This window comes from Coenobita brevimanus, chromosome 57 (genome assembly GCF_032717465.1).
Source record: "Coenobita brevimanus isolate Jiangsu-jjx chromosome 57, ASM3271746v2, whole genome shotgun sequence".
NCBI lineage: Eukaryota > Metazoa > Arthropoda > Malacostraca > Decapoda > Coenobitidae > Coenobita > Coenobita brevimanus.
Genome location: NC_137010.1, coordinates 33,709,974 through 33,736,882, shown reverse-complemented (window position 1 = coordinate 33,736,882; position 26,909 = coordinate 33,709,974). Strand labels below are relative to the sequence as shown.

The 26,909-nt window shown below is 44.1% G+C and overlaps 1 protein-coding gene across 1 annotated transcript in view; it reads left to right on the top strand.

Moving 5' to 3' along the window:
• The window catches only part of LOC145401958 (uncharacterized), a 189,911-nt gene that overhangs the window by 132,126 nt on the left and 30,876 nt on the right, over positions 1–26,909 (top strand). The window contains exons 7-9 of the mRNA XM_080274063.1: positions 3,923–4,161; positions 13,443–13,645; positions 14,830–15,031. Coding sequence (XP_080130189.1) covers positions 3,923–4,161; positions 13,443–13,645; positions 14,830–15,031 — 644 coding nt within the window. The remainder of the gene's footprint in view (positions 1–3,922; positions 4,162–13,442; positions 13,646–14,829; positions 15,032–26,909) is intronic.

Below are 26,909 nucleotides of genomic sequence, written 5' to 3'. Positions count from 1 at the left end.
CCTCCTTCACTGCCCAGGTCTCAGTGCCATACAGCATCACACTCCTAACACATGCTGCATACAAAGACCCCTTAGCACGTAGGGAGAGCCCTCTCAATGTCAGGAGAGGCAAGAGCTCCCTGAACTTCTTCCAACCACTTCTCACCCTAGCCACAGAGCTAGCTCCAGCCCCACCTCCAGCACACACAACATGTCTCCCAAATAACAAAACTCTTCCACACACTCAAGAGATTCACCAGCAAGTTCAATCCTTTCACGTCTGACGATCTCCACCTGCTCACCCCGGCACACCATACACATAAAATCAGCATTATCTCGCAGTCTACCTCTGATACCACTACATCTCTTATGCACCCATTTATCACACACACCGCACAAGATGGAATTACTTCCCACGCCCTTGTGGCAAACTGCACATGGCCACTCTCCCTCGTCTTTGACAGTACCGCCACCAACCCTAGATATCATCACTTTTGTTTGTAGGGTTGGTGGCGGTACTGTCAAAGATGAGGAAGAGTGGCCATGTGCAGTTTACCACAAGGGCGTGGGAAGTAATTCCATCTTGTGCGGTGTGTGTGATAAATGGGTGCATAAGAGATGTAGAAGGAAGGAAAAGAGGAAAGGGCAGTCACCCGAGAGCTGCACTGCATTGAGTGAGTGGATGGTGAGCGCCCCCACCTGCCACCATCTTACTGCAACAGATCCCCCCAGATAGCTGTTAATACACCATTCTGACCAGACAAGTCAAGTGAGAGAAAATATACTATATGAAGATTCGGGCAGTCAGTGTGGTAGGTCACTGGGTAGGTACATCTCGGTTACAGTGGTAATGGCTTGCCTTGCAGCAGCTGACTTCCACATGCAAACAACCCTGAAATGTAATAACATTTTATGCACTGCACATTCACATATAAAATGCCCTAGTAGATACCAGTTATGGTAATAAGGATTTGATTTGACTGTGGTGGTAATTCAGAATAAAGTGGCAATATAATCCCTGTGTGGCCATAGGTCCGGAATTTTACGTGTGCCCCTAGCCGATGCTAGGGCCATTTTCTGAAGTTTCAAAAATTGATTTTTTTCCCCATGCCATATTGAAGAGGAAGTTCCAATGCACCTGGCAGTGCAAATTTCAGATTTCTAGACCCATCCTGCTGTGTGCAATCGAACGCGGAAGTTGAGTAAATTTAGGCAGCTGATACTAGTCACATGTAGGTATTGCAGTGACGCTACATCGAACTTTTTTTCTTAACCACAAAACATTGTCAATGGTGCTGAAAAGATGTGAAATAATTAGATATGCATATTTTGAAGTTTTTCAGTATATCATATGTGAGGTTTGAATTTAAAAAATTATATTATGAATTTATTTTGCATTTTTCAGTGTTTGTTGTGTTTATGGTAGTATCGACTTATTATTTTAGTCTGGGTTGTGGAGTTTGTTGGAAAAGGGAGGCAAGAGTTTCTGTGTTCAGGCCTAAATGAGGTAGATGTCATCCCTTGAGTGTACAGGCTGGACAGTGAGGGTTGAAATGCAAGATGACCTGCCATTCACACCTCACATGAGCTGATTAGCAGGAAGGGAAGTGAGGCCTTTCCACCCATGAAAGCATCACATGAACATGAAAAACTTTCCTGTTATGATTGTAAAAGGCAAAGAATATGTAAAATGATTCAAAACAGTACAACAAACCTGAGCAAATAGGTAATGATACCAAACAAAAATTAATTTTTCTTTTATTTTCATGTCTTTTTTGCTTATGCCTGTGTTAACTTATAATTGTAAACAGGGTGGTTGTGTGTGTTTCGCAAGGGAGGCGAAAGATAATATTTTCTGTCTGGGTCTAGATAAATGGTATAACTATGTGTGTTTAGGCATGGCCACGAGCGAAAAAATCATACGTCCACTCATCACGGCAGCAGGTGGTGAACTGACAAATGAGATGTGAGAGCTTGAAGTGAAGGTCGGTCTCATGTCGCAGATGTTCGTTCATTTCCCAAAAGTTTTCACAGTTTTCTACAAGTCACACTGCATCGAATGATCCAAACCATTACAACAAACCTGAGCAAATAGGTAAAGATACCAAGACAAAAATGTATTTTTCTCTTATTATCAATTCTTTTTTGTTTATGACTGTATTTATTCATAATCGTAAACATGGTGGTTGTGTGTGTTTTGCAAGGGAGGAGAAAGATGATAATTTCTGTCTGGGTCGAGATAATAGGTATAACTGTGTGTGTGTAGGCATGGCTACGACCGAAAAAATTAAAAATCCACTCAAGCACAGCAGCAGGCTCTGAACTACTTTGTATGATGTATGGGGGTGTAGTGTAGGTCAGTCTGAAGACGTTCAGAACTTTTGTTCACTTTCCAAAAATTTTCGTCGTTTTTTTATAGGCCGTGCTCAAACAACGCCTGGGGCCATTTATCAGCTAAACGTCATTTGACGCTAGTGGCCATGGAGGGGTTAAGGATAAACTTGACTAAAAGAATGAGAATTGTTATGAGAAGTGTTGTATTCACAAGAATAGAAACTAATGGTTAGGAATGGTCAGTTACAGTATAAGAATCAACTGATAATGATACTTATACTGACTCACAAAGCTAGTTAGAAGAAGTATGAGAGAAAAAGTTGTCTTGTTCATGATCGAGAGTAGCAGAATCCATGTAAACATTGCTGATCCAGTCCCTCCATTCTATTTAGCAGTAATTATTTAGGTATAAGGCAAAAGAGTGACTGTAAACTTGTGGGCCCCCAAACAGTTACATTTATTCCCATTTACAGGCTGTCCCCAACTTATGAAAATACTGTACAGTAACTGGTTCTTGAAGGTCTTTCGTAAGTAATTTTTTCCTTAAGTCCATCTCTCATTCTTATACTCTCTCTCTCTCTCTCTCTCTCTCTCTCTCCAACCCAACCTAATCCCATAATTACTAAGGACACAGAGCTCTTTCCCTCTGTCTCATCTGCTTTCTACTCCTTACCTAAAAATTCTTTCCCTCTACCCCATCACCGTTCTACTCCATACCTACTTCTGTGCTGTCTCCCCCCCCCCTTTCTCTCTCTCTCTCTCTCTCTCTCTCTCCCCCCCCACACCCAAATTAAAGCCCATTATTATCTCCACTCCTCCACTTATCCCCTACTCTTCCCTGAACTGCAATTATCACCTCACCTCCTTGCCAGTGTCTTCACCTGACCCCATCCTTCCTTGCTATGACTGACCCACCACACACACACACACACGCATGCACGCATGCACTCATGCACGCGCGCGCACACACACACACACACACACACACAATTTTTTTCATATCTGCAGATTTTTCATAAGTAGTGGTATGACTGTATTACTTTATATTGGCTTTTGTTGGCTTTGTCATTGTGGTAGTTTGGTGGACCAATTAACCACGACCAAGGAAGTTTGACTGAAACAGACTGGTGTTTACATGACACCACCATTGACAACTGCAACTGTCTTAGAAGCATAGCTTGGGTTAAATGTAAGTAAAATATGCTAAGAATCAGCCAAAATACAGGCATCATCACCAAGACATGCAGTGTAAGCAGTCCAAGTGAGCACAAGCCACACCCAACAGTCAACACCATCTGTGGTTGCTGAGTAAACTAATCTGGCAGGTGCAAGAATTTCAATGCCCTGTTGTAAATTGTCCAGATTAAAAGTGATGCTGGAAAATTGGTGGTGTACCTGTACCATTCTTGACCCAGCCCATTTAAGAAAATTCTTAACTTTTTGTAATTATTGTCTATAATCTATACAGAGCTACTATATATGATCAGTATTCATAACTTAAAATTCCTTCAGTCATAATCCCTTATGTACCTGTGCAGTTTAATTCACAGTTTTCAATTCCCCTCTCCATATTCAGTATAACTAACTCTCCCAAACCATTGTCTGACAGGCTTTCCTATTGCGGAGGTTGACCAGTCTGGCCGCACACTAATCACCAAGCCACCTGGCACAGGTGGACTTATCAGCACGGGAACAGTCTCTGAGCAACTCCTCTATGAAATCGGGGATCCCAGAGCATACATTTTACCAGATGTGGTGTGTGACTTTACTGGCGTACAAGTTACAGAAGCAGATGGCGGGGTAGTATTGTCAGGGGCAAAGGGAAAACCACCAACAGATTCTTATAAGGTAAGTTGAGAGCTGGGTTAGTCATGTTCATTCACTTGATGTTTACACTCCTGGCTGCTTGATCTGTAGCATTCTTGTCAGGTCACCTGACCATGAGATCCTTTCTCAAGATAAAGTTGTCATCAAGGTATGGATGACTGGTATTTTGTTGTTACTGTTGTTGTTGTTATTGTGGCCCCAGGTTTATCTGGATGTGAACTTGGTGAACCAGATGAAACAAGCCAACTCACTCAGATGCTTTGATGCTTTGAGATCTTTGTTGAGATTATGTTTAAGGACTGTCTGTGTTGTAAGGATGAGGTAAATAAATGTGTTGTAGTAAGGTGTGTTGCATTACAGTGAGGGCATAGTGGATTGTTTATGAGTTGTATATATATATATATATATATACTGCATATATACTGTACATAGAGTGGGCTTGCACAGTACGCGTGATCACAGTGCGCGAATCACATAGTACACAAGTGATCAAAAAGCAAAACCATAGTACACAAGTGATCAAAAAGCAAAACCATAAAACTTTCAATACGCGAGTTTAGCCCACAATATGGAAGCAGATGCAAGGAGTTGCCCAAAACCGCTATTTTCCCCAGAATACACCCCCCCCCCCAGGCACAACGCGCCCATCGTGACGTTAGAGGCTCATGGGGGAGGTGCTTAACCCGTTAACTGCTGTATACAGCCTGGGCTGTTCCGAATGCGACTGCTCAATATAACCCTGGCTGTGCATGTGAATTTCAAATATAGTGCCATGGTGACCAAGGCCGACCCATGCAAGCATGTTTGAGCCTTCGAAACCGAAACCGAAAAAGAAAACGAAAACCATACATTCTAGTAGGTAATCAGACACTTCGATGTTCATCCATGGCTTTACCAAGGTAAATATTGAGCTAATATTTCATTACTGTATACTTTGGCATGTGTTCTCTCAATTCCTAAGACAAAATTTGGCCTTTGGGAAATGTAATTTTTACCCCTATGTCTGCCCACCACGGACACCTCCAAAAATAAACCATGCGAAGTTAACGGGTTAAGAGGAATCTCCAATAAGATTTCGCCATTAACGACCGACAATAACGTTTTCAGCAATAACATTAGGTCAGAATAGTTACCCAGTTTCCATAATAACATTTGGATTCACTTGAATAACAGTTGTTTTGTGAATGCCATGTTGTTATACTGCAAATATGTCCATACCAATATGAGGAATGAAACAGACAAACAAGATTAGATGAATGAAATTGCTGAAAATGTGAGCAGTAGCGAGGAGGGGGATCCTCCCCTCACCACTTCCCCTGACTCGCCTGCTGCCGTCCCCTCCACCTCTACTGCCCCACCTGACTCACCTGCTCCACCTGGCATACCTGCAACCCCCACCATAATGACTGTTGCTGCATTCTGTAAGAAACATAACATTTGACAGACTGTAAATTTCTTCGTCAAAGTCTGGAATAATACAACATAGCCAACAGTTCAACACGTGTGGTGCAGCTGCTGCGGCGGGGGCACTCTTAAGTGTGTTGCTGTACCTCGGAACTCCTGCTATTTAAGTCCATCAGGCCTGTTTTCTACTGTTTTTATGATGACTGACCATATTTTTGTTATTTTAGCTATATCTGTAGTATATGTCTAAAGAAGTTTTCCCTTTATTATGTCTCTAAGGTTAAAAAAACATCAGAGTTTGAGGGGGTCCCACCCATATGTTATTTTTCCCATAAGATTATGTATTCACAGTACGCGAAATTGCACTGCACAAGGTCGTGGACTGCCCATCCACTCGTGTACTGTGTGAGGCCGCTGTATGTATATATGTATATATATACACACCAAGTCCTAATTTTTCGACTGATCATCATTCGACAATTGTTCGACATGGTTATCTCCGCCATTTCGACAATTCAGACTGCACGCCGTCAGACAGACCGACTGAGCTACCTAAGTCTCCTGCCTGCTGCCTTGCTGATTGGTTGCTTCTTCATTCATCTGCATTTCTATTTGGCCTCATGGTATACTACAGCACCACTATGGCTCCAGCCAAGGCCCGTACAGTTACCCCTGTCAAGTGCAGTCATATGCTCACCAACCTGAGAGATTGTTTCACCATCGGATGGTTGGGTGACGTTTGCGCCAATGACTAACGAACGCTCTTAATGGACAATACTGTTTTGGTGCCAGTTTTATGTAGTGCATATCTTAGTTTGCACTAGGTTAGGTAGGTTATAATCATTGGGGGGTGCTAGGGACAAAGCCCCCCAGTTAAGTTTCAGCACTTCCAGTTAGGCGTGTACTACTATTTATGGTTTTAAATTGAATAATATGAGTTTGTTTGGTGTGATGACGTCATGTCCAGTTGGCGGGATCGGCAGGAAGCATGCTATCAAAGGCATTCAGGTGGCTTTCTTTAATATCGCTAAATAGGTATATTGTGTTTGTTCTCCAATATTTTTTTTATTGATAATCAAATGTCAGTGACATGAGATGTATGTAGTACTAAAATAATTTTCCTTGAGAATATAGGTCTATAAGAAAACAGCTTAAATCCCTGTGCCACTTTTGTTCATATTTTCCAGTATTTTTTTCATCTTTATTGAATATTTTTTGATTGATGAAGGTGGTCAGGAACCAAACCCCCCCATTTCTATACAATCTTATGGGAGAAATCGATTCATTATTTGACCAGTTCGTTACTCAGCCACTATTTTATGGAACACATCCCTGTTGAATAGTGGGGTAGAAGTGAATATATATATATATATATATATATATATATAGTAATCCCTCTAATATCCGGACGCCCACTATTCGGACATCCCCACTAACCGGACATAATCGTCCTGGGATCCAATATTCCCAAAATGGTCCGAAAACCGCAAAAAAACGAAGAAAAATTCGATTTTTTTCCGCCCATAATTTGAACTTGGCGCACTGGGCGTGGGACAGCTTTGTTGTGGCGTGTCATTCCTCTGACATCCGCTAGAGCGCCCCTGCATCCTCCCCACTTTCCGCCTGTCTCTCGTCGTGAGTGAACGCTCGTTGTCATGGCTGCCCACGTACTCGCTTTTGTAGTGGTGCCTTACCTGCTGCAGGCACTCCTGCTGCTCTCGTGCCTCTCCTTCGTTTGTGTGATGATGGCCCCACCGCCTGAGAAGAGGAAGAGAGTGGTATTGACTCTGGAGAAGAAGCGGGAGATATTGGAGAAAGCAGATGTGGGATGGTCTTCTTCACACATCCTCCGCGAGTTTAACCTGGCCCGATCTACTTTGTTTGATATCAAGAGATCCCGAGACCAACTCATGGAGTACACGGCTGACTTCTGGTCGAGAAGCAAACGCAAAGTGGAGAGGAAGGTGATGTTTACTCCCAAGTTTGCTGAAGTCGACCGCTCCACGTTGATTTGGCATCAACAGCAACGTGCTGCTGGTGTGATTGTACGTGGTACGGAGCTGAAGGCTGCTGCTGAGAAGTTCGCAAGGCTTCACGACGCCCTAGACTTCAAGGCATCCGAGGGTTGGCTCTTCGCGTTTAAGTTACAGCATGGCCTTACCAACCGCAAGTCTCATGGTGAAGCTTTGGACGCTAACGAGGATGGAGTTGACGAGTTTTGGGACAAGGTGAAGGGCTTGATTGACAGGGAGGGCCTCATTCTCAGTCAAGTCTACAACGCTGACGAAACTGGTTTATTCTGTTGCTCTTTGCCAACGAAAACTCTAGCCAAGGAGACGGAGAAGCGTGTACCTGGCCGCAAACTCTCCAAGCAACGGATATCTGCTTTGTGTTGTGCCAATGCTAACAGCATGCACCGGCTTAAGCCTGTTATTGTTGGCCATGCAAAGCAGCCTTGGTGTCTTCGTGGGGTGATGGATGTCCTTCCTGTCATCTGGTACCATTCTTTGAAGGCATGGTTCACAGCCCAGATCTTCAAAGACAGGTTCCACCGCCATTTTGTCAAGGAGGTCATACATTACCAGACGGAGAAACTGGGAATCCCACGCGACCAGGCAAAGGCCCTCCTTCTCCTCGACAATGCACCTGCCCACCCGTGCGACAAGGACTTGGTGGCTGAGAATGGCTGCATTAGGTGCATGTTTCTGCCACCTAATACTACTGCTCTCATCCAACCAATGGACCAAGGAGTGATCGTGACAACGAAACGCCTATACCGCCGGAAGTTCCTGGATGAGGTGATGGTTGTTCTCGAGGACGAGGACGAGCGCAGGGAGGGACGGGACATGCGAGGCCAGCGGACTTTGGAAAACCTTCGCCGCTACAACATCAGGTCTGCAATCTACAACTGGGCCAGTGCATGGAAAGAAATCCCTGTCAAGACTCTAGAAAATGGTTGGTCTCGTCTGCTTCTCGTAACGGATGCAGAGTACGATTTCCTAGGTGTCGACAGGGATGACTTCCATGTACGTCTACGTATGCATGGCGACGATGTTGATGTGGACAAAGTGTGTGAGTGGTTGGATGACGACGATGTTGATGTGGACAAAGTGTGTGAGTGGTTGGATGACGACGATGTTGATGTGGACAAAGTGTGTGAGTGGTTGGATGACGACGAGGGCGATCCTGGGTATCAGACTCTGTCTGATATCGAGATCGCATCTTCAGTTCCAGGTGTCAGTACCCAGCTTGAAGATTTCGACGAGGACGGCGACGATGATGCAGACTCCTCTCAGCATGACACAACTCCAGCCATCCCCAAGCTGAGTGCACTCCGGGAACACCTAGAGTTCGTTCTGGATTACCTGGAACACCCGGACTGCGACAGGGAGATAGAGCCCTTGGGACTTGTGGAGGAAGTGCGTGCTTTCAGGCAGCGCATCAAAAATCATCAGAATTGTCGTTCCTTGCGTCAATCAACGATTGACAGCTTTTTCAGGCCCGTGACCCCCGCTGTGCCCAGCCCTGGCTCCACTCCGTTGCCTCCCCAAGACAGGCCCTCATGCTCCGAGCCACAGCCCAGCACATCAGCCACGGTGGAGTCACCGCTCGACATGAGTTTGCGTCTGTCTTCAGAGTCGTCTGCAGTGGGTACGCCATCACCACGACCCAGCGACGCACCCCTAGGTCACCTCCCTGTGCTAATCTCAGACTCTGACAGTGATTAGACGCCAAGAACTTCTCCATTAGACCACACGGGAATTTACAGTGTTGTGCAGTGAAAAAAACAGTGCATTGTGTTAAGGATTTAGAGTTGTGAGTGAAAAGACAAACAATTTTTGGAATAAATTTAACGTAAATTAACTTGTGTGTTTTGTTTTGAAATTGGTTTTATGAGTGAAAAGACTTAAAGTGCTGAGTGCAACACTTATTAAGTTACAATGGAGCATAAGTAAGACAAGAGTGCTCACTGTGAAGAGAATGGACTTCTGAGTGCGAATGACTAAGTTCAGTGCAAGACATCATGAACAGTGTACTGCAAGTGCTTCAGGAAATCCTTCTTACTGTCAGAGTCTGAGAGGAGGCGGTTATTCATCGAGATGGCCATGGACTTGCTGTAAGTAGGCAGAATGTTTCATACTGTACTCTACTGTATTTTCCATACTATACTTGCCTCAAACACCTCATTTCACTTTTTTATGTCCCTTATTGGTGTGAATATGCTGTGTCTTAGGTGCTATGCATGTGCAGTAGGGAGGTGTTTTTCTGAGTTAGGCTAGGTTAGGGTCCATAACTACCAGTCCAGGAGCCAGGGACTTGTAAGTACCCAGAATGTTGCAACTGTATGAACCTACCTCAAAAACCTCATTTTATGCTTCTTTTGCTTTTATTTCAGTCTTGTATGTCCCTTATTGGTGTGATTTGGGTCTTAAATAGGTGCTATGCATGTCCAGAGGGATTTATATAGGTATTTTTCTGAGTTAGGGTCCATAAGTACAAGTCCAGAAGCCTGGAGCCCAATATCCGGACAGGACCACTATCCGGACATGCCTATGGCTCTATTACGTTGGATATTGGAGGGATTACTGTAGTTTCCAACCTCTCTGAAGTATACCTGTAATCTTTATGTTATCTGAATATCATAACATATTTCTGTTCTTTGGATGCCCTGGGACATTCAAACTTTAAATGCACAACCATTCTTTGGACACCCTGGGACACCATGACATGGTGGCTGACACTTTGGCAAGAATTGGAAGGGGATGGTTTGTTGGAGAAGGGGTGTCATGGGAAAGTGTTAATTATGTATTGAACATAACCTTCCTGTTATCTTAGCACCTTAATTACACCCATACCTTGATATTCAGCAGTGTTGCGTACCAGTGGGATTGTTCAGTCAGTAAATATGCTGGATATCAAAGCAGTTATCTTCATAAGGTACTGAAGAAAAGCCAGAGATGCGTTCCAGGCCGAAACCCAAACTCTCATATACATTAGTTAATAGAGACAGACACAGAAACACCATAGGTGTTGTTATTATCCTCATAAACAATACTACCGCCAAAAAATGAGACATCAGCCATCACATGCAGGAAGGTATTCATGCCAACAGATGCAGTGAGAGTGGGAAAGTGGATGAGTGAATCAGGGAGGGTGGGAGGATGGGGAGGGAGACAGGCGAGGCTGGGGAAGGGCGGGGGGACTGGGAGGGAGACAAGCTGAGATGGGGGAGGGTGGGCGGATGGGGAGGGAGACAAGACAGCCAAACTACCCTACTACCCCCACCTCTCTCACTCTCTCTCTTACACACACACACAGGAGACAAGCAGGGAAGAGGGGGGGACCAAGAAGGAGACAACTGGGAATGGGGGAGGGCGAGGGGGGAAGGGAGACATGCCTGGCAGTGCTGAGTGTGGTGGGGAATGGAGGGAGGGGGGGTTGGGGACAGGGGAAGAAGAGAGGGGATGGAGGGAGGACATTGAGACCCGCAGGCACCACCACATCTGTGCTCAGACATGCTTGTTTCAAACCAAGGGAGTGGCAGAATGTTCTGACTAGTGAATCAACAGTCATTTGGATTGTGGGAATGTTCCCCAATATCATTTGTTTGGTGTAGCAAGTTGTCTGTTATTGATGCGCCGGATATCGGGGTATGCCTGTATTTAACAGATATAGGCTTTCTGTTATCTTGTTTTACTTGTACCTGAGAATTAGTAGGAAACTACCATTTTCAACTACAGCACTCTCCATTTATCTTTCTCTGTGTTCAACTACAGCACTCTCCATTTATCTTTCTCTGTGTTAACCAGCATGTGTCATTATCAGTCAAAGTAAAAATTCTGACTGAATTAAAGCAGTATCCATCTTCAACTGCATTATCCACCAGTGTGAGTGACAGCTGAATTTTTCATACCACCGGCCACTCCTTGTGGTCCCTGCAACACCCTAACCACCCACAATTCCACCAAAACAAAGTGTGGAGCATATGTTGTCAGTAGAGCCTGTTTGACCTCAGTAACAGAGTAAGCCATCTGGTGTTGGAATGTTAAATTTCATGGAGTTTGTGGATTTGTTACCTTACTTCAGCTTCTACAAGGGTGTACCAGTAATTGGATTATTGTTATTAGTTTGGGGGCCATAAGTCTACCCTCACGTTTTTGCCCAATACCTAAATATCAACCCCTAAAAAGACAAGGGACTAGATGGGTGATATTTACACCATTTATTGTAATCTTAATTGTTAACCAGATGAGTCCTTTCTCTCATGTTTCATATAACTAGTGGATTCTTAGCAATCAATTTTTGTTAATATGAATATGAAATTCTCATAATTAAGCAATCCTTACCCACAGTTTGTGACCTTTATGAACACAGTTCTCATAATTCATGCAGCATATCTCATTAATTTAGCCAAATAACCCTAAAATAATCCTATCAGCACTTCATTTTTTTCTATATTGTTATCACAGTTCAATCAAAAATGAGTTTGAAGTGCATAAAATACCAGTGCTGTATATAGTAATAATGTTTTGGTGCTGGTGCAACTGGAGGCCATTCACTGTGGGGCACACCATTGCCATAGCAACCACTATACAGCACAGCCATACCTCGATAACTGAAGCATCAGTAACTAACTGCCTACTACATCAAACAGAAGAAATTGGGGAACATTCCCACAATCCAAACAGTCGTCGCTTCGCTAGTTCGGACACTTCACCTCTTCCTAGGTTTGAAATGGGCGCGTCCAAACTCAGATTTAGTGGTGCATGATGCTCTTCCAGTCCTCCCTCCATCCCTTCTCTTCTTCCCCTCCCCCTATCCCTCCTCCATCCCCTACCACACTGAGTACTGTCAGGTGTGTCTCCCTCCCTGTCCCTCTGCCTTCCCCCACCCCTGGTTGTCTCCCTGTCACACCAATCCTCCCCCATTCCCACTTGTCTCCCTTGCGTGAAAGTGTGTGTGTGTGTGTAAGTGAGAGAGAGAGAGAGAGAGAGTCAGTGAGAGTGGGAAAGTGAGTCTGTGAGAGTGAGTGAATCAGTGAGAGTGGAAGAGTGTCAGTGAGAGTGAATGAATGAGTGAGACTGGGGGGCAGGGGGTAGTAGGGCAGTTTGGCTTTCTTGTCTCCCTTCCTGTCTCTCCGCCCTCCTCCACCATTGCTTGTCTCCCTCTTCATCCATTCACCCTCCGCACCCCCATTTGTCTGCCTCCAGTCCCCCCCACCCTACCCCAACCCTGCTTGTCTCCCTTCTTGTCCCACTGCCCTCCCCCAGCCTCTCTCGGTACGTTGCCAGCTGCCTGCCTGGCTGTCAGTTGCCCCGAAGCATCTCAACACTGCAAGTCCCACCCACCTACCTTCGTGCATGTGATGTTTGATGTCTCATATTTTAGCAGTTTTACAGTATTGTTTATGAGGATAATGACATTACCTATGATGTTTCTGTGTCAGTCTCCATTGACTGAGTAAGGTATATGAGAGTCTGGGTTTGGGTCTGGAACGCATCTCTGGTTTTTCTTCGGTATCTTATGGGGAAAATTACTTCGATATCCGACATGCTCACTGACCAAACACTCACTGGTACACAACACTGCCTGATATTGGGTAGGCCTGTATATGGTATTCAGTGACCTACCTCACTGCCAGCAAATATTTTCACTCACCTGTCAGGTCAGAATTGTGGGGATTTAATGGAGTAAAGAATTAATGTACTGTAATGATAAAAACCATAAAACAGTTTAGTTTTACACGCATTTTACCTCCTGTATACTGGTAGGGGTTAGAGGGTATTACAGCATTATCCATCAGGATGCATTATCTAGCAGGGCCTTGGCTGAATTAAGAGGGATAAGTGGGGTATTACTGTACATTATACCCAGTACAGTACAGCAACTGTTTACAGGTAACGGCAACATACCTGGCAGGCTTCAAGGCTACAGCGGTATGCTGTGTTGGGGGGCGGCGTAGTAGAGATAAAGGCAGGAGGACTGCTGAGGCCATATTGAACCGCTGCCGAGGGATATACAAAACACTCGGTCTCCCAGACTTCCTCAGAACCCACGTGCAGGTCCTCGGGGCAGAGGACACATACGGAGCTTATGCTAGGTGGGTTCACAGGAATACCACTTGTTGGGTGTTTCATTGTGTATTAGTAGTTAGCTACAGTGATTTACATCTTGTATTATTGTAAAATCAGCTTACTAAAGTTATAGAACGGCATGGTGAAGGTCTCATTAGATTTATGCCAAGCATAAGTATGTTACTTTGCACTGTGGAATTCATGTTCTTTATGTTAACCCTTGCCAAGCCGCAGACCTCATGTAAGGCATAATGAAAGTCTGCATGGATCAAGCTGCAAACTTCATGAGGTAAAATTTACATCAGGTTATAAAACAATCACTCAGGGAAGTTAACTACCTATCAAAGAAGCAGACCAGCAGGGGTTAAGTCTGTGGCCCTGGAAGTTGGGATAAAAGTGCTGCCTTCATACAGTATTGTATTTCCTTGGATTCAGACAAGCTGACTAACAGAATCTGAAGTGAGTTAAAAAACTCTCTACTTGCCTTACTGTGTTAGCATCGGAATGTGGCAGCCTTATATTTCTCGTGGCAATGAAGAGGGAGAGAGAATGTACTGTACCTTCATCTTCACCTCCCCTCTGATTTGTGATCCCATCAAGATCGTATAGCATTGGGCCAGATCTCATTACCATGTATGACAATGGTATAGTCAGTCCCCATTTAAAGATGTTTCATTATTAAGTTGCTGGTGATTTAATGCTTTTTCTTCAGTTAAAGTTGCCTGTGGAAATGGGTGTTTTAATCTTTAAACACAAGCATGTTGCACTGATGAGGAACCTACACACAATGGCACTGTGTACCCCGGGTGGAACAGCTGTGGTGTCCACCTGGGAGCCAGACCTGTTTCTATGAACCTCACTGTAGGAAGGACCCTGGTCCAACCCAGGTGAGGCACTGTCTACCACAGGGGAGCAACGGATCCCTACACAGTGATTGTACGGTATCTGTAGGACGGCTCCACGCAAGCCATTGCTTACCTGTGGTCAAAAGGTCTTCTCAGCTAGACAGGCTCCAATTTAGCAACAGCAAAACACAGGCATGTCTCAGAGTTGTTTCACTAAAAGTAACTGTATTCCCGCACTTATTCTAGAATTTAAGTGAGAACTGACTCTGAATTACTATATGCCAAAATGATGACAACGGCTACAGTATAATAGTAGAAGGGAGAATTGCAAATCCTGTATTTTACCCTTTACATATCTGCTTCAGCCCTGGAGATGGCCCAAGGGAGGGTGTGGTGTGGATGTCCGTGCATCACCAAGACAAGCGCGCCCTTGACCTGTTTGCCCGAGAGATAGCAGCAGCAGGGACTGGGATGGCACCGGGCTTGACTGCTATTGTGGGAGGACGCCCCAAACCATCACCACTCCTAAAGATGCAGTCACTCCTGGTTAAGAAGGATCAGTGTCAGGTGAGTAGGAACAGATGTGGGAACAGGTGGCATGGAAGATATACTTAACTCTTTTACTATGATTACATATTTTTTTTATTGTAATCATACTGCCTCCATTGAAATTAAAACATCTTTGTTGTCAAAGGGATCATGAATGTTGTATTTAACCCTTCCAGTCTGCAAAGTCTATCATAATCTGAATAGCATTTTACGGAGGTGAGGAGGGAGGGAGAAATGGAGAGAAAGACAGAGATACAGATGGAGAGAAAGAGAATTAGAGATGAAGAGATTGAAGGAGATACAGTTAGAGAGAAGGGAAGAGATAAAAATGGAAAAAAAAAGGGTTATGTAACTCTTGGGCTTGACCCCTTTGGTATGTGGATATCCTTTTTTTTTCACTGTACTCTTGCTTCAGAAAGATGGTGTTGCTCACCACTGGGAAGGTCTCATACTCTGAAGAAGTTAAAATTCTTTCATTACTTAGATGTCTTCTATAATTTATTCATGCTTAACATATTCAGTCTAATATTGCATTTTATTTGTACTACCACCAGATTTTATTCAACCTGAGAAAAACTTCTGTTGATAAAATGTTGATGAAGGCTATATACGAGTATACCTGGCAACGTGTCCACTTTGAAAAGTCTCCTAAGCAGAGTAAAAGTACATTGAGTCCTTGATAAACGAAAACCTGAAGTACGAATTTTTGATGTTACAAAAGCAATGAATATAGGACAGATTCCACAATCCGAAAGTATCTGTCTCAATGATACGAAAAGCATTATGAAAGGAAATACGAAAAATTCAAACTGGGCGCTCGCTTGGACAAGGAAATGAACTAACCCCTCTCTGGTAAACAATTTTTCGTGCGCTTCTCAGTTGAGTCTATGGTTTCAGGACAATTCGCCGTCAAGTCGATTCCCCATCATTTATTTACCTATCAGTTTATTTAGCAACTATATCAGTTTTCGAGTTATATGAGTTATAAAGGAGATGGTGATTTAGTCTTTTTATAATAAATGTCAAACATGGCATCAAATAGTTGCTATTAACGGAATAAACTATAAATACAGGTAATCCCTTAACTCACGCGAACTTTTTTCACGCGATTTCGGTTATCCATGAATTTTTCGTACAATACTTAAAACAAAATTATTGTATTCAAATAAATAATTTTAATATAAGAGAGAAATAAATAAAATATAAAAATGCCTACCTGCTGCCCGTGTACATACATATATGTGTGTGTGTGTGTGTGGGAGGTCGGTCTACCATGCACCACACAGTCAGTTTGAATCCGACGGTCGAACCGTGTGTGACTCGCGAATCGTTATTTGTGGCTTATTTTTCTGCCTTCCAGTGATTGCTTGCCTTGTTTGCCAACATGGGGCCTAAGCGTGGTGCTAGTGATGCATGTGGTAACACACCAAAACGGACTCGTAAAGTGATGTCGCTGACAGAGAAAGTTAAAGTGCTGGACAAACTTAGGGAAGGAATGTCGGCGACAATTCACCGTCAGGACGATTCCCTGTCATTTATTTACATACCAGTTTATTTTGCAAGTACAGTACACTGGGTTTTTTACTTATATAAGTTATAAAATCCCCCTGAAAATTAATTATTAACATATTAATTAATCAATAATAAGTATATTTATAGAATGACGGGGAATCATCCCAGGTGCGAATTGTCCTGACGGAGAATCATCTATGTTTTGACGGTGAATTGACTTGACGGTGAATTGTCTCGGAACCGTATGTGTGGGGTGAATAAGTCAACTGTTCGTACAATAAAGACAGCAGAACGTAGCATACGGGAGGCAGTGAGGGCTAGTGCACCAGACTGCAAAATTGTCTCCACCTACGTCTCTGCTTGTCAGCTTTCAGTGTTAAATTTCTTACATTTTCGTTGTTTTTCATACTTTATGCTAGTTTATAAGGTGTATGTAGTGCATAAACAGCATTATTCAGATGTAATATACTTAACCCGAGACGTACCGTCAACGTATAGATATGTTGCAACGTTTTGCATTTGCCAGTCCCATCGACGTACTGGTACGTTTTGCAATTGCAAGTTGCATAATTTCCACAATTTTCAAAATTCGCGCTTGATTTTTGGTATGTAGTGTCGCACGACCTTCCCCTACCTGCCATCAGGCGGGGACACTCTGCGACCCTGCGCTCACCTGCGGCTCGGTCACTCACCTGTTAGCAACGGTCCCGCTCAGACATGGCACATAGAGGTCTCTCGGAGGATGAAATTCAAGCCGCCCTGGATACCTTTACTGGCGATAGTGATTCACCACTCGATGACGAGGAGATGGACAAAGATTATGTCTAACCAGAGGATGTGGAAAGCAGCACCAGTGATGAGGAAGTCCCGTCCCCCAGGAAGCAGAGCTACGTGACTTATCGTGCAGCAGGAGAGGGTCAGGCCGCACAAAAACATGCAAGATCCTCTAACCAGCCCCTACGTGACATGGAGCCCGATTTCGAGGACGAGGACGAGGACATAGCCGTGGGACATGTTGCCACGTGGTATGGCTGTGAGGATATTATTCATCGCGGCCCAGAGCGCACACCACATCGTTCTAACAGGTATGGACCTAGTGTTTTGTTTGGGGATGGCGGAAGTGGCGTTGAGGGAGTGGGGAGTGAAAGGGAAAGTGTTGGGAGGAGTGTGGAAAGTGAGAGTGGCAGGAGTGAGTCATGTGGTGGTGTGAGGCAGTGGGGCTTATCACTTGGGGCAGTGAGGGTGGGTGGTGAGTCACGTGGTGTGGTGATGGAGCAGGGAGGTGAGGAAGAGCCACTCCCAAGCACGTCTTATGCTCCCCAATATTCCCGGGCTTCCTCCCCACAGCCCCCTGATGTTCCCCAAGGCCGTAAGGGTAAGGGAAAGGGGAAGGGTAAAGGCAGAGGGAAGAGGAGTGTTAGTCGTGAAGCCCTATGCACTCCTCCTCCCCAACCTCCCCCACCATCATCTCCTCCCCACCCTGATGAAGGCGAGGATGGGCACGATCAGGACAAGGAATTTGTGTCTTGGAATTGGGAGGATGGGAGTGATTTTACTCCCCTCATTCACCCATTCACTGAGCAGGGGCATGCTGGATGCATTGCTCCCGGTAGTCACCCAAATTCAACCAGGCTGGATTTTTTCCACCTTTTCTTCAGTGAGGCTTTTGTGGAGGAAATAGTGGCTCAAACAAACCGGTTCGCTAACAGCCAGCGGCGTGAGAGTGAAAGACAGGGCACAAGGAGCAGGCATTCTATCCTCTATGATTACCCAGTCTTCTTTGCAGAAATGTTTTTGTTTTTGGCCTTGGTACTTTTGATGGGTATTGTACGAAAGAACCGAATTCCTGCATAATGGACAAGGGACCCTATTATGCTTACACCAATATTTGGCCAAGTAATGAGTCGTAATCGGTTTCAGCAAATTCTAAGCCGCCTTCATTTCTATGATGCAGCTGATCCTGCAAATGCTAATGACACAGATAAGATGAGGCAAATTAGATTGGTTTTTGATCACCTAAGGCAGACATTCCGTTCCTCATTTTATCCCTATAGAGACCTCGTCATAGACGAGAGTCTCGTGTTGTGGAGAGGCAATATTTCATTTCGGCAGTACATACCCAGCAAAAGGCAGCGTTTTGGGTTCAAGATCTTTGTTATGTGTGACTGCAGGACTGGGTATGTGCAAGGCATAGTCTTGTACACCGGTGCACAGACAGACATAATAGAAGATCGGAGTATTGGTCTGTCAGGAGCAGTGGTAAAGACAATGATAGAAGACCATCTTCATCGTGGTCACGTCCTTTACCTTGACAATTGGTACACTAGCCCTCTTCTCGCTCGATTTCTACACAGGCATGACACGGGGATATGTGGGACCGTCAAGATGAACCAGCGTCACATGGTCAAGGTGGGGCGGAATGAGGTTGTCTTCTTCCAGGCAAACAATATCCTTGCGACTGTGTGGAACCACAATAGAGAAGTCCGCCTCTTGTCCACGGTTCACCGCCCCTTCATGCACCGTACAGAGCCAGTAGATTATCAGAGCGAGAACAGGCACCATGTATGGAAACCTGAGTGCGTGCTTGATTATAATATCAACATGTGCCTGGTGGACCAGTCAGACTCCATGATATCCTCTGTCGAGTGTGCCAGGACCACGATGAAGCGGTACAAAAAACTATTCTTTCACCTGCTTGACATTACTGCCCTGAATTGCCACCACCTTCACGCCATGACAACAGGAGTTCAGGAAACCTTTGAAGGGTTTGTGAGGGAGCTGACTCGAGAGATTGTTGCAAAATATGCGGTTGAAAGGCCCCAACACTGCACCCGCACAGCCCCAGGTGCCCACCCTCCTCTGAGATTATTTGCCTGCCATTTCCCCACTCCCATACTGTCACGGGGTTTTTATAATAACATAGCAATTTTAAAATAAATGGTTAAATATTATTTAAATTGATAATAATATTCAATAATATTGAAGAGCAGAGACAATGATTCTCTTGCTACATCAAGCAATGATTACTTTACGCTGCTTCTTCGCACGACTCTCTGAGAACGAGAATTTATAAACTTTCTTCACAGTACACAGCAGAGACTAATTACTCACAATTGCTGAATTACTGTACTGTTAGCCTCTGGAGAAAGTTACATCACCCCTGACAATAAATAACTAATACTAACATCAGGTTCTTGCCGATGCTTAACTCCCAGGTGGCACAACGGATATTAAGTTAATACAACAAGACTGGTCTAAGTACCAGTTATGAAAGCAAACGTTTATGCAAGCTAGGAGCTATATGGAAAATAAGCTTAATTTGGATTAAATGAAACAAGATTTTACTTTACATTGAGCCCAAAAAAGGAACTGTTAAATTTATTAATCACAAAATAAATTTAACGTTACAATTCAAATCAAATTAAATGAGACGCACTCGCTCACTCACTCACGCAATAGCTAAATACTTACGCCTAGGAAAAACACCTTAACTAAACTCTTAAAACTAGGAAATACACAAAGGAAATACTATAGTCGATGAATGCTGCGTATCACCCAAGCTGAACTAGGATGGAAGTACTGAAGAACTGTGGAGTTTGGGTACTAGCTGACCTCACACTGCAAACACAGGACCTCTCTCCATCGCAGCAACAACTGGACTGCCCAAGTCGTGGGAACAAAGCGGAGCACTCGGCCGCATTTTTTTAACGGTCGAATGAGCAGGGGCGAACAATAAAAAACAATAGTATCGCTCAGTACAGCACTTAGTGACGTGCACTAATCGGTCACCTTTGAAAACGGCGACGAATGTTTTGAAAAGTATACTCCGAAATGGAGGGAGAAACGGTTAGCTGAGCGATACACAGTGAGTTTTCCACTAATAGTTCGTGGCTTCTCACAAAAGGAAAATGTCGCGAACTGATTCGTGACATTACGCCCTTAGAAAGTTAAATTTTTTCCTTATGGGAAAAAATTTGTGGATATATATATATATGTACACATCCTAAGTCATTCGCACAAGATTCACACTGTGGTGTGTGTGCTATCCTGCTACAGGAGAAAGTCGCAGTCGCCAGTGAGCGAAAAAACCTCGTATTTACGTTAATAGAAACAAGCTTGAGGGAAAAACTCCGTGACGACTGTGAAAATCCTGTACTCAGGTCAAACTGAGCGAAAGTTCGCTACATTTACATTAACAACTAATTGTTATGTAGTGTTGTGTATGTAATACACGGTGTAGGTGTGACAGTTGTAGTGTAACTGTACCTACGTGTAAAATGACACAGTAATACAAATTTATAGTAAAATAATGATGACGAGGCAGAAGAGAAGGGGCGGCAGCATGCAACAGGAACGGCCAGCTGATCTGCACGGCAATGCTGCACCCACCAGCTACACCTGCGAAAGGAATTAAGGTGGAGCATCAGAACTGTTATTTCTGTCTCTCTCTCTCTCTCTGCCTAGCAATCAGTACTTGTCATTATTAACCAGGAAACGTAATTCTTGAATTCACAAATTGCTTAGAACCCATATAGCTTACTGGTTAACGCTTATTAACTAGGAAATGTGCCAATTCTTGAATTACTCAAATCTCTTAGAACGGGCAGTTTACTAGTTAACTTAACATTATTAACCAGGAAACGTGCCAGTTCTTGAATTCACAAATTGCTTAGAACGGGCAGTTTACTGGTTAACCTAACTCTACACTTACGAGTAATACAGGAAGCTGAAAATCGCTACGCAATCTCAGGCAGGTCACGTTTTAACACTCACCGTGGGTGTGAACACTCATGTGGGTAATGTGCATTCTCCGGGAATCCTCAGAGAGGCCCACAGCTCGAGACATTCCACAAGGTAATTCATACACAGCCTCGGACTGTCTCTGCAAGGTTCTCAAACTTTCCCCCTTAACTTATGGTATACATGTATGTACAAGCCCTGGATATACTGTGTCCTGTAGGGCCAACGAGTGAGACGTCTGGTCTACACTTTTAACTGGGAACCAGGCTGGTCCTTGGATTACTCAAATCGCTGAGGCCGCCTATTACGGAGCCCAACATACAACAGTTGCTAGTTAGTAAGCAGTTAGTAGGCGAGACATCAGGTCTGCACCCACATTACCACTACCCTGTCTCTCAACTGACTCAGAGATTACAGGTGTGGTTTCAAATGGCACAGGAAGGACATGTCCCTGATTAGTGGTGTTACTTTGACACACACTGCAGGAACGGACAAAACTATCTATGTCTCGTCCCATCCCTGGCCAGAAAAAGTCAGCTCGGATACGGCCCTGGGTCTTCCTTTTGCCCATGTGACCTCCTGAGGCTGAACAATGACCCCATTGTAACACTGCTAGGCGGTACTTGGCGGGAACGACAAACTGCAGTCGAACCTCACCCTCGGGTGTTCGTGACTCACGGTAGAGCCGTCCTTGTTTGCGAAGGAACTTGGCTCGACCTCCCCCGTGAATACTTTATCACTGACCCTTTTTGTTTGTTCCGCACGGCAGCAAGTGTCGGGTCAGAATGTTGTTCTTGCACAACAAGTTGACTACACATCAGATCTTGCGGCGATTCAATGATCACTGGGGTGACACAGTCTGGAGCCTCAGTCATGGCTCGTGTTACCGCAGCAGCCGAAGTCTGAGTAGCGTCATCGGAGCAACTATCCTTGACTCCATTAATATTGCCTACTATAAAGTCAAATAGAGGCTCTGGCATGACAACCGCAAGTGTCGTACCAGTATAAAATGGAGATGCCACCTGGATACATGCCTCAGGGAACAATCTCACTGATCCATCAATAAGCTTTGCATGGATCTGTCGACCTGTATACTGCTCAGGCCGAACTAAACTCTGCTTAACAGAGCAACCTGAGGAACCGTTGTCCCTCAGGACCTTTCACGGGAATGCCTCCCACAAACCCTGGCTGTACAAGGAAGGTACTGTCACCTGTGGGAGGGCCTGTGGAGGAAGCAGCTAGCCACTCATAAGGCTGCTGAATTGATGTGGCAAACATTGTGCCTTGTGAGTTATAAGATGGAACATTGGCCATCTGTGGAGGGGGTTCACTGTCACTGTGGGACTAGTGAACTGTGGGGAAGTACCCACACTGGTAGGGACGTGACCACCAGGCTGCTGCTGAGGAATGAAGGCTGCATTCGCTTCCTGCCTCTTTTGAGCTGGTGGTGGAAAAGTTTGTCCCGACGGTCGGTTGCGTGGCTGATACTGCTGCTGGTTAGGGTACTTGTTGTACCTCTTCCACTCAGGTTTCTGAGTGTTTTGCCCCTGGTCCTTCCACTGCGGTTTTGGACCTTGGCCATTATTCTGAGAATGGCCTTGTTGCTGGGGTTCAGACTGAGACGGCTTCCCAGCCTTGGCAGTATCTTTTTCTGCTCCAGGTGTTTTGCTTACGAGCTTGATACCCGTATGCAGTAAAGAATGCGTCAGCCTTCTCTACCATTTGGCTGGCATCTTTCACCTGGCAGATCTTAAGCTGTGCTATGAGCTCAGCAGGCCACGACCTCTCTAGCTGTGTACGCAGCATAAGGTCAATTATCCCCTCACGCATGGAAGGAGTTTCATCTTTCTCCATCCACTCACCTAGGTAAGCAGTAAGACGGTCGAGGAACTGAACAGCTGTCTCCTTGTCTTGGAGACGAGCTCGCATGAACTGAGCTTTGGCGTCGTCTACTGTGAGACCATACGCCTTAATGAGTGCAGCTTTCATCACTTCATACGTGAGATTGTCTCCACGAATTCTGTGGAGAATATCGAGGGCAGGGCCCTCAAACAGGCTAAGAAACTGAAGCCGCTTAGCTGCATCATCGAGCTGGTAAAGCTGAGCCATGTCTTCAAATCGAGCTATGTATGGCTCGATTCGCTCGCCATCTTTGTATGGGGGAAGCTTGATGTGTGGGGTCGCCATAACATGTGCAGGGAGAGCGCTCGTGGAGCTTGAACCAACTGCACCAGATGTGTCTGAAGCCAAGGAATCTCGCTTGAGCTTCAGCACTTCAAGTTCATGTTTCTCGCGTGCTTCTCGCTCGGCACGTTCGTGTTCTCGTTCTTTGTCTCGCTGTTCACGCTCGTATTCGCGCTGTTCTCGCTCTTGTACTAGCTCGTGTTCGCGCTGTTCTCGCTCGTATTCGCGCTGTTCTCGCTCGTATTCGCATTGTTCTCGCTCACGTTCACGAGCGTCTTTCTCACGTTCTTGCTCGTAATTAAACCGTGAGAGAACGTAACTCTGTATTTTCTCTGGGTCAGTGAGACCCATATCTTTGGCTTCCTGTACATAAGCACTGGCTGCCATGATGCTAGCTCAATTTACTAAGTAACCGAAACTGAGTACTGACTGCTTAGCGAACAAATGCCAATAAACACAAATAAAGAGTACAGACACAAGCTAGTGGTGACCAGTCTTATCCAGTTAACTGGCAAAGAATAAATAAAAAATGTAAATGACTGGGAAGACTATTGTCAATAATAAACACAATGGGTACGGCGACTTCCCAGGAGCGAATAAAATCGTCTGGCGTTACCAAAAATAAAATAGAGTTAAGTACTCTATGGATTGATAAAGCAAAATTCACTTGCTAAATTAACGGTAAACACCAGTAAACTTGTGTCTATAAACATTAATGATAAATACCTAAATATGAATGAGTGAGCACTATCTCGTGAATAGCTTTAGAGCTAGGAGTTAATATCCTGGAATGAGGTCGCCAATTGTCACGGGGTTTTTATAATAACACAGCAATTTTAAAATAAATGGTTAAATATTATTTAAATTGATAATAATATTCAATAATATTGAAGAGCAGAGACAATGATTCTCTTGCTACATCAAGCAATGATTACTTTACGCTGCTTCTTCGCACGACTCTCTGAGAACGAGAATTTATAAACTTTCTTCACAGTACACAGCAGAGACTAATTACTCACAATTGCTGAATTACTGTACTGTTAGCCTCTGGAGAAAGTTACATCACCCCTGACAATAAATAACTAATACTAACATCAGGTTCTTGCCGATGCTTAACTCCCAGGTGGCACAACGGATATTAAGTTAATACAACAAGACTGGTCTAAGTACCAGTTATGAAAGCAAACGTTTATGCAAGCTAGGAGCTATATGGAAAATAAGCTTAATTTGGATTAAATGAAACAAGATTTTACTTTACATTGAGCTCAAAAAAGGAACTGTTAAATTTATTAATCACAAAATAAATTTAACGTTACAATTCAAATCAAATTAAATGAGACGCACTCGCTCACTCACTCACGCAATAGCTAAATACTTACGCCTAGGAAAAACACCTTAACTAAACTCTTAAAACTAGGAAATACACAAAGGAAATACTATAGTCGATGAATGCTGCGTATCACCCAAGCTGAACTAGGATGGAAGTACTGAAGAACTGTGGAGTTTGGGTACTAGCTGACCTCACACTGCAAACACAGGACCTCTCTCCGTCGCAGCAACAACTGGACTGCCCAAGTCGTGGGAACAAAGCGGAGCACTCGGCCGCATTTTTTTAACGGTCGAATGAGCAGGGGCGAACAATAAAAAACAATAGTATCGCTCAGTACAGCACTTAGTGACGTGCACTAATCGGTCACCTTTGAAAACGGCGACGAATGTTTTGAAAAGTATACTCCGAAATGGAGGGAGAAACGGTTAGCTGAGCGATACACAGTGAGTTTTCCACTAATAGTTCGTGGCTTCTCACAAAAGGAAAATGTCGCGAACTGATTCGTGACACATACCTCCCCAAGCAAATAGACCTAGGCCCCAGCGCAGGTGTCGTGTGTGTAGCAATTCCCCCGTGAGACTTAGAAAGGACACCCGCTATGAGTGCGTTCAGTGTGACATGGGTCTGTGTATTCACCCATGTTTCAGTGAGTTTCACACGCTCCTGCACTTCTGATAAGGTGTGAATGCGATAGGACGCTGATACTCTGAAATAAATGCGACAAACAGACGCTCAGTGTAATTATAAGGCCAGTAGATCTGTAAATAGTAGTATGGAAGTGAATACGGGTGTAATATAAGTGGAAAATTATTATGTAAGTGTATGAATATTATCTAAGTGGAAACATACCTTGCGAGGGTATTTTGATGCGATATTCATATGCTCAGTGCAATAAATAAGGCCCATAAATATGTAAATAGGAGTCTACTAGTGAACACGGGTGTAATATAAGTGGAATATTAGTATGTAAGTGTATGAGTAATTTCTAAGTGGAAACATAACTTGCGAGGGTATTTTGATGCGATATTCAGACGCACAGTGGAATAAATAAGGCCCGTAAATATGTAAATAGGAGTCTACAAGTGAACACGGGTGTAATATAAGTGGAATATTACAATGTAAGTGTCTGAGTATTATGTTGGTCGAAACATTCATTGCGAGGGTATTTTCATGCGATATTCTGACGCTCACTTGAATAAATAATGTCAGTAAATATGTATAGTGCAGAATGGGGTGTAAATGGGTGTAATGTAAGTGGTAAAGTATATTGTGATTGAAGAAATAAAGTAAAAGTGGAAACACGAGTGTTAGAGTGTGGGGTTGCTACGAGATTATGCGCTAGCATTTCGCTAAATGCCCTCGTAATGAATATAAATAATTGAAAACGTGTATAGTGGTGGAGGAAAGAAATAAAATATAAATAATTTGGTTTTACGCCAGGTATCCCCGAAGGGCTAAGGCGTTGCCCCTGGGTAGAGGACTTTTGGACTGAAGCGTGTTGCATTTTATGACCGGATGCCCCTCCTGATGTCTACCAATGACCCTTGGGTGGATCCAATCCTCCGACCCTTCGGTCAGAGCGGAGCGCTCTAACCGAAAGGTTCAATGTAAAGAAGAAAATATTATGAAAGTGATAAAACAATGTTGTATGTCGAAATACGAGTCGTAGCGAGTGCGCTAAGTAAGCATATGTGCGCTATACTTATGCTACATGTCATCGTAATGAATGAAAACAGCTGAACACATTTACATACAGTACAAAATGGTAAAATGGCATTGAAATAGTAGTATACAAGTAGAAAAAATGATATGTTGACTGAAACAAGAAACTTAGCACATAGCGTTTTACCAATCGGACCAAACTCGCTATGCTCGCGCGAAGGTACAATACTTATTTTTCATATATATGTCATTGAAATTCATTATATTGTTATTCTTATTGTTTATTAGTTCAAATTCAATAAATGTAGAGGTGTTGTTTGTTGTTTCTCCCAAAATTACCTGCCATAGAAAATGTGAGCGCCTCACACCTCTATGATAGAATACGATACCTGGCGCAGGGGACCTCACCTGTTCTGACCGGTTGCGGACCACGGTAAGCACTTTCTTTGTGATTTTCCTTTGTTTCTC